This window comes from Haliotis cracherodii, unplaced genomic scaffold, assembly GCF_022045235.1.
Source record: "Haliotis cracherodii isolate W230 unplaced genomic scaffold, xgHalCrac1.p SCAF_38, whole genome shotgun sequence".
NCBI classification, from domain to species: domain Eukaryota; kingdom Metazoa; phylum Mollusca; class Gastropoda; order Lepetellida; family Haliotidae; genus Haliotis; species Haliotis cracherodii.
Window position 1 is genome coordinate 1,279,845 of NW_027266295.1, and position 9,920 is coordinate 1,289,764.

The 9,920-nt window shown below is 36.2% G+C and overlaps 1 protein-coding gene across 1 annotated transcript in view; it reads left to right on the plus strand.

Annotated features, from left to right (window-relative positions):
• Positions 1-7,188, plus strand: part of LOC139477939 (uncharacterized) — a 33,889-nt gene extending 26,701 nt beyond the window's left edge. Inside the window, exons 14-16 of the mRNA XM_071260388.1 lie at positions 4,279-5,880; positions 6,288-6,536; positions 7,046-7,188. Of these exons, the coding sequence (XP_071116489.1) occupies positions 4,279-5,880; positions 6,288-6,536; positions 7,046-7,188 (1,994 nt within the window). The remainder of the gene's footprint in view (positions 1-4,278; positions 5,881-6,287; positions 6,537-7,045) is intronic.
• Positions 7,189-9,920: the final 2,732 nt, after the last annotated feature.

Here is a 9,920-nt window from a genome sequence, read left to right on the forward strand (position 1 = left end):
TGTGATGATCTGTTGCCCAAAGGTCTGCTGATTATGATATGGATATATATCTGTGATGATCTGTTGCCCAATGGTCTGCTGATTATGTCATGTATATATATATCTGTGATGATCTTTTGCCCAAAGTAGGTTGATTATGATATGTGTATATATATTTATGATGATCTGTCACTCAAAGGTCTCCTGATTATGATATGTATATATATCTGTGATGATCTGTCACCCAAAGATCTGCTGAATATGATATGTATATATATGTGATGATCTGTTGCCCAAAGTAGGCTGATTATGATATGTATATATATCTGTGATGATCTGTCACCCAAATATCTGCTGATTATGATATGTATATATATCTGTGATGATCTGTCACCCAATGGTCTACTGATTATGTCATGTATATATATCTGTGATGATCTGTCACCCAAATATCTGCTGATTATGATATGTATATATATCTGTGATGATCTGACACCCAATGGTCTACTGATTATGATATGTATATATATCTGTGATGATCTGTCACCCAATGGTCTGCTGATTATGTCATGTATATATCTCTGTGATGATCTGTTGCCAAAAGGTCTGCTGATTATGTCATGTATATATATCTGGGATGATCTGTCACCCAATGGTCTGCTGATTATGATATGTATATATATCTGTGATGATCTGTCACCCAATGGTCTGCTGATTATGTCATGTATATATATCTGTGATGATCTGTCGCCCAATGGTCTGCTGATTATGATATGTATATATATCTGGGATGATCTGACACCCAATGGTCTGCTGATTATGTCATGTATATATATCTGTGATGATCTGTCACCCAATGGTCTACTGATTATGATATGTATATATATCTGTGATGATCTGTCACCCAATGGTCTGCTGATTATGTCATGTATATATCTCTGTGATGATCTGTTGCCCAAAGGTCTGCTGATTATGTCATGTATATATATCTGGGATGATCTGTCACCCAATGGTCTGCTGATTATGATATGTATATATATCTGTGATGATCTGTCACCCAATGGTCTGCTGATTATGTCATGTATATATATCTGTGATGATCTGTCACCCAATGGTCTGCTGATTATGATATGTATATACATCTGGGATGATCTGTTGCCCAATGGTCTGCTGATTATGATATGTATATATATCTGTGATGATCTGACACCCAATGGTCTGCTGATTATGTCATGTATATATATCTGGGATGATCTGACACCCAATGGTCTCCTGATTACGTCATTTATATATATATATGTGATGATCTGTCACCCAATGGTCTGCTCATTATGATATGTATATATATCTGTGATGGTCTGTCACCCAATGGTCTGCTAATTATGTCATGTATATATATCTGTGATGATCTGTCACCCAATGGTCTGCTGATTATGATAGGTATATATATCTGTGATGATCTGTCGCCCAATGGTCTGCTGATTATGATATGTATATATATATATCTGTGATCATCTGTCGCCCAATGGTCTGCTGATTATGATATGTATATATGTGTGATGATCTGTCGCCCAATGGTCTGCTGATCATGATTTGTATATATATCTGTGATGATCTGTCACCCAATGGTCTGCTGATTATGATGTGTATATATATCTGGGATGATCTGTTGCCCAAAGGTCTGCTGATTATGATATGTATATATATCTGTGATGATCTGACACCCAATTTTCTGCTGATTATGTCATGTATATATATCTGGGATGATCTGACACCCAATGGTCTCCTGATTATGTCATGTATATATATCTGGGATGATCTGTCACCCAATGGTCTGCTGATTATGATATGTATATATATCTGTGATGATCTGTCACCCAATGGTCTGCTGATTATGTCATGTATATATATCTGTGATGATCTGTCACCCAATGGTCTGCTGATTATGATATGTATATATGTCTGGGATGATCTGTCACCCAATGGTCTCCTGATTATGTCATGTATATATATCTGTGATGATCTGTAACCCAATGGTCTGCTCATTTTGATATGTATATATATCTGTGATGATCTGTCACCCAATGGTCTGCTGATTATGTCATGTATATATATCTGTGATGATCTGTTGCCCAATGGTCTGCTGATTATGATATGTATATATATCTGTGATGATCTGTCACCCAATGGTCTGCTGATTATGATATGTATATATATCTGTGATGATCTGTCACCCAATGGTCTGCTGATTATGATATGTATATATATCTGTGATGATCTGTCACCCAATGGTCTGCTGATTATGATATGTATATATATCTTTGATGATCTGTCACCCAATGGTCTGCTCATTATGATATGTATATATATCTGTGATGATCTGTCACCCAATGGTCTGCTGATTATGATATGTATATGTATCTGTGATGATCTGTTGCCCAAAGGCTACTGATTATGATTTGTAATTGTATATATATCTGTGGTGATCTGTCGCCCAAAGATCTCCTGATTATGATATGTATATATATCTGTGATGATCTGTTGCCCAATGGTCTGCTGATTATGTCATGTATATATATATCTGTGATGATCTGTCACCCAATGGTCTGCTGATTATGATATGTATGTATATCTGTGATGATCTGTCACCCAAAGGCTACTGATTATGATATGTATATATATATCTGTGATGATCTGTCACCTAAAGGCAATGATTATGATACGTATATATATATCTGTGATGATTTGTTGCCCAAAGTAGGCTGATTATGTCATGTATATATATATCTGTGATGATCTGTTGCCCAATGGTCTGCTGATTATGTCATGTATATATATCTGTGATGATCTGTCACCCAATAGTCTGCTGATTATGATATGTATATATATCTGTGATGATCTGTCACCCAATGGTCTGCTGATTATGATATGTATATGTATCTGTGATGATCTGTCACCAATGGTCTGCTGATTATGTCATGTATATATATCTGTGATGATCTGTCACCCAATGGTCTGCTGATTATGTCATGTATATATATTTGATATATATTTGTGATGATCTGTCACCCAAAGGTCTGCTGATTATGATATGTATGTATATCTGTGTTGATCTGTTGCCCAAAGTAGGCTGATTATGATATGTATATATATCTGTGATGATATGTCACCGAATGGTCTGCTGATTATGATATGTGTATATATATCTGTGATGATCTGTCACTCAAAGGTCTGCTGATTATGATATGTGTATATATATCTGTGATGATCTGTCACTCAAAGGTCTGCTGATTATGATATGTGTATATATATCTGTGATGATCTGTCACTCAAAGGTCTTCTGATTATGATATGTATATATATCTGTGATGATCTGTCACCCAATGGTCTGCTGATTATGTCATGTATATATATTTGATATATATTTGTGATGATCTGTCACCCAAAGGTCTGCTGATTATGATATGTATGTATATCTGTGTTGATCTGTTGCCCAAAGTAGGCTGATTATGATATGTATATATATCTGTGATGATATGTCACCGAATGGTCTGCTGATTATGATATGTATATATATATCTGTGATGATCTGTCGCCCAAAGGTCTTCTGATTATGATATGTGTATATATCTGTGATGATCTGTCACTCAAAGGTCTTCTGATTATGATATGTATATATATCTGTGATGATCTGTCACTCAAAGGTCTTCTGATTATGATATGTGTATATATATATATATGATGATCTGTCACTCAAAGGTCTTCTGATTATGATATGTGTATATATATATATATGATGATCTGTCGCCCAAAGGTCTGCTCATTATGATATGTGTATATGTATATATGATGATCTGTCGCCCAAAGGTCTGCTCATTATGATATGTGTATATGTATATATGATGATCTGTTGCCCTAAGGTCTGCTGATTATGATATGTGTATATATATATATGAAGATATGTGTATATATATATATGATGATCTCTCTCTCAATGGTCTGCTGATTATGATATGTGTGTATATATATATATATGATGATCTGTCACTGACACTTTAACACATTAAACCTCTTCATTTTGCACCTCTTGGGCCGCTAAGTTTGTTTTTATTGCCAAAAATATCTGTATTGCGTATCTTTTTTTTCAGAGTTTATATGTACCACTTAATACTCGGTCTGAAGTTGTAGTTACTTATAGTATATACTTATACTTATAGTAAAAGTAACATTATATGGCAGGTTGGCTAAAACTTTTATGTCTTATACATTATTTTTTACATTAAATTCTTTCTTTCACAGATAAATACAGGAAGCCAGAACGCAGATGCCCATTCTGCAAAATTGGTCAAACACAATTATCAAGACACATATCCAAACAGCATCAGGACATTCCTGAAGTTTCAGAGGCTATGAAATTTCCCAAAAACTCAAAAGAAAGAAATACAATGTTTGAGAATTTTAGAAAGCGTGGGATTTATGAATTTAACAAAAACCAGTCAGGAGAAGATAAACCAGAATTTGAAGCTGAGAGAAAAGGACAGAAAGATCTTGTATGCTGCTCTTTGTGTAAGGGATTCTATAGTCGGCGTCTCTACCATAGACACAAGGACCTATGCATGAAGGATAGCACATTTGTCCCCAGTTCCGTGCCAGTTGAAATGCTGCATTTGAAGGAGCGTACAACAAAGGAGCAAGATGTTTTTTCTAAAGAAGTATTACTTCATTTTCATCCTGATGAAGTCGGCAAAACATGCCAAACTGAACCTACAATAGTTGCCATTGGAAGAATTCTCTTTCAAAAAAACTTAAGAAAAATTGAAAAGACGATGGAAACAAGAAAATCGGTGATGAACGATATGCGACTTTTGTCAAGATTACTCATTGCATTCCGAGGCAAGTCACATCATGGTATGACAGGGGAAGACATGTTTCGTCGTAGAAACTTTACAATTTTGGAGCAAGCAGTTGAGGAGGTGACCACCACTGAAGGGAGGCTCAAGTATGGCTTAAAAAACTCTTTATTCTATCTCCTGAGACAATCAGCCAATCTTCTCATGCTGCGTTCATTTGGAGAAGAAGAAGATGCCAAAGCAAGTGAAATAGAAAAATTTATTCATTTGCTAGATTTAAATCAGAACATTTTATTTGGAGATGCAGCTTATTCAATCAATAGAAGTAGACAGGAAAGACTTAGAATGCCAGAACAGCAAGCAAGAGAAGAGGAAGTCACTACCTTGAGGGTTCATACTCTGAATACAATTGAGAGATTGATGTCAGAGTATGAATTCATTGGCCGCAATGAATTTGTTACTCTCCGAGATGCTGTGTGCTGCAGGATTACACTGTTTAATGCACGACGGGGTGGTGAGCCATCACGACTAAAAACTACAAATTTGGATGATGCAGTTGCCAAGAGATGGATCGATGACTCTAGAGTGGAACAGTTGGAGACCTGGGAGAAAAAGCTCTTCAGTGAAATGATGGTTGCATACCAGGCTGGGAAAGGGAACCATTTAGTTCCAGTCCTGATCCCAAGAGACTGTGTCGGTGCCTTGTCCATACTTACTGACAAAGACAAGAGGAAGGAAGTTGGGATTCTGGACGAAAATCCTTATGTATTTCCAAACACACAGCAGTCAGCATATCATGTGCTAGGTTGGGATGCTATAAGGAGTATGTGTGATGCAGCTGGTGTGAAGCATCCAGAGTTGTTGACAGCATCAAAACAAAGACACAGAATCAGTACCATATATGCTTCACTTGAAGTTCCTACTTCTGACAGAGAATACTTCTACAAACATATGGGTCACAGCAAGGGTGTCAATGAAGGTGTCTACCAGTACCCTCTACCAATTCAAGAAGTTACAAAAGTTGGGAAACACCTACTTCACATTGATCAAGGTAAATATGAATAGCTTACATGAGTTATTGACTTCATAGACGTTTTGTAGCCCGCAGTCTAGTGTTTATCATTTCTTAGTAGCAGGATAACTAGTCTAAGGTGTAAATTATAGGGATGATTAATTTACCTGGTTTTGAATAAGATCACTGAACTCACATGTGATGAAAGACAATGCACATTGCATATGATGATTTTGAAGAAGCCATTTTGATTCTAACAAAAGCTACTAGGTTTGACTTTGTGAAAGACCTTTCATTTTAGTCAGTACTAATAATGTATATCATAAACTACTCAGTACTAGCATCAGTACATTCTTTTTCTGTGTGTTGAAGTTTGATTGTATTTTAATCACTCAAGTGATGTAAAAGGTGTTCAAGATGTCAATTATATCATTTTTTAAAATCAGGTGATGCCCCTCTGGCGACTGAGTCTAGGATTCAAAGCCAACCTGACATGGGTGCAATAGCCGATCAACAGGAAGAAGATGCCCATGACGTAAATACAGGCTCTCTGTGTCTTACCAGTCCAGGTTTAGTGGAGAAAAGCCCAAGAGATTTTGTTACCAAAAGATTCAAGTGGACAGAGGCAAATACAAGACTGATTAGAGACACATTTAAGGAGTGGATATGTCTACCAAGTGGCAATTCATTGCCAAGTAAGTTTCTGCATGGGTGCTTTTCATGCCTTTTTCTGTTATCACAGGCGCATGGGATGTCATCCATTCCATCATGACATGAGTGACCTCATGTCTGTCTCACAACTTTGAGATTTAACATAAATAGAAATAAATATAAAAAAATAAGACTATATCGTTTGTATTTTACAAGGTAATTACACAATGTGTGTTTTCAGATTTGTGGGTTTTATTGAGTTGTCATATTATTTTATAGAATTATTTTTATTCTAACCATAGACTAAACTTATGTATGGGATTATATGTGATTATATCTATTTGTGCAGCCTTTCAAAGTAACATCTTTAGTCCACTAATACTCATAAAGATAACATATATAGTAAAATCCTTAAAATGGCAAATTTCTACTTGTCCGTAGGACAACTTTACTGTTGGGGAGTTTGGCAAGGACTATAGAATTAGTGTAAATTTCTATTGCTGATGTTGACCTCAGAGTGAACATAATTTTAACAACTTTTGTTATTTTTCAGACAGGAAAACAGTTCTTGCATACCTTCAGAGCTCAAAGCTTGACTGTTCATATGCTCAGCTTAGAACCAAAATCATGAATGAACAGAACAAACAACAACAAAGGAGAAAGAAGAGATGGAACGCATTTCAGGAAATTAGATAATTGAACATTAAAATACAGTGTATTGCATATTTAGCTCTGTCAACACATGGTAAACTTCTTCCCTTTAATTGTCAGACTGAGTGACCTGGACTTTAGCACCTACATGTATGTAACTATCCCTCTCAACTTGTGAGGGGTATTAAAATGGAACACCATCCATCCATCTGCCATTTGGAATGTGCTTTAACACTTGCTATGCAGATTAGCCCTTTGGAATATGCTCAAAATAAAATACTTGCTATGCAGAATGTCCCTTTCGAATGTGCTTGAAATATATTCTATGCAGATTAGCCCTTAGAATGTGCTTGAAATACTTGCTATGCAGAATAGCCCTTTGGAATCTTTTTGAAATATTTGCTATGCAGATTAGCCTTTTGGAATGTGCTTAAAATACTTGTCATGCAGGATAGCCCTTTGGAATGATCACAAAATATATGCTATGCAGATTAGCCCTTTTGAATGTGCTTAAAATTCTTGTGCAGGATAGCCTTTTGAAACATGCTTGTAATACTTCATATGCTGGATTGCCCTGTGGAATATGCTTAAAATACTTGTTATGCAGAATAGCCCTTTGGAAAAACCTTGAAATAATTGCTATGCAGGATAGCTCTTTAGAATGTGCTTGAAATTTTTGCTATGCAGAGGAAATGCTTCCTATGCTATATAGCCCTTTGGAATGTGCTTAATGTACTTGCTATGCCAATTTAATTAAAATCAGATCTTAGTTCCCGCTACCCCAAAACAAAGATCTGAGGACATCCCATTACGGGTCATGTCAGAACGACCTTTCATCTGACCAATCAGAGCATCGCTTATCAGATCATGAAAGTGACAGTTAAAATGTGATTTTTGATCGTGCAACCTCAAATAAAATCACACAGGGTATTCCGAAAGATAGTTATGGTCTTTATGTCTGCAGTCATACAATCCAGATGATCTATTAGCCATTCCAGAATGTTCTTTTGTTCAGTATATATTTTCTTTATTGAGTATATGACAGAATATCTTTCGAAGCGTAGTCGCCAGTTTGAAACTTGTGCCATAAAGCTTGACCGACCTTTCGCAAACTTTGACCGTCTAATTGAATGACTGACAAGAAGTTGACAATAGCCCATCAGAAGGCAGCTTCATCAAGCTTTATGGCATGAGTTTCAAACTGGCGACTACGCTTCGAAAGATATTCTGTCATATACTCAATAAAGAAAATATATACTGAACAAAAGAACATTCTGGAATGGCTAATAGATCATCTGGATTGTATGACTACAGACATAAAGACAATAACTATCTTTCGGAATACCCTGTGTGTTTTTTTTTGAGGTTGCACGATCAAAAATCACATTTTAACTGTCACTTTCATGATCTGATAAGCGATGCTCTGATTGGTCAGATGAAAGGTCGTCCTCAGATCTTTGTTTAGCAGTAGCGAGAACTAAGATCTGATTTTAATGAGATTGTTGCTATGCTGGATAGCCCTTTGGAATGTGTTTGAAATATTTGCTATGCAGAGTAGCTCTTAAGAAAGACCTTGAAATAATTGCAATGGGGGATAGCCCTTTGGAATGTGCCAAAATACTTGCTTTGCTGGATAGCCCTTTGGAATGTGCTTGAAATACTTGTAATGCAGAATAACCCTTTTGTATGTGCTTGAAATACTTGTTATGCAGTTGCCGTAAGGAAAGACCATGAAATACTTGCAATGCAGGATAGCTCTTTGGAATGTGCTTGAAGTACTTGTTATGCAGAAAAGCCCTTTGGAATGATCTCGAAATATTTGCTGTGCAGACTAGCCCTTTGGAATGTGCTTGAAATACTTGCTATGTAGAATAGCCCTTTGGAATGTGCCAAAATACTTGCTTTGCTGGATAGCCCTTTGGAATGATCTTGAAATACTTGTAATGCAGAATAACCCTTTTGTATGTGCTTGAAATACTTGTTATGCAGAGTAGCCATTAGGAAAGACAATGAAATACTTGCAATGCAGGATAGCTCTTTAGAATGTGCTTGAAATTTTTGCTATGCAGAGGAAATGCTTCCTATGCTATATAGCCCTTTGGAATGTGCTTAATGTACTTGCTATGCCAATTTAATTAAAATCAGATCTTAGTTCCCGCTACCCCAAAACAAAGATCTGAGGACATCCCATTACGGGTCATGTCAGAACGACCTTTCATCTGACCAATCAGAGCATCGCTTATCAGATCATGAAAGTGACAGTTAAAATGTGATTTTTGATCGTGCAACCTCAAATAAAATCACACAGGGTATTCCGAAAGATAGTTATGGTCTTTATGTCTGCAGTCATACAATCCAGATGATCTATTAGCCATTCCAGAATGTTCTTTTGTTCAGTATATATTTTCTTTATTGAGTATATGACAGAATATCTTTCGAAGCGTAGTCGCCAGTTTGAAACTTGTGCCATAAAGCTTGACCGACCTTTCGCAAACTTTGACCGTCTAATTGAATGACTGACAAGAAGTTGACAATAGCCCATCAGAAGGCAGCTTCATCAAGCTTTATGGCATGAGTTTCAAACTGGCGACTACGCTTCGAAAGATATTCTGTCATATACTCAATAAAGAAAATATATACTGAACAAAAGAACATTCTGGAATGGCTAATAGATCATCTGGATTGTATGACTACAGACATAAAGACAATAACTATCTTTCGGAATACCCTGTGTGTTTTTTTTTGAGGTTGCACGATCAAAAATCACATTTTAACTG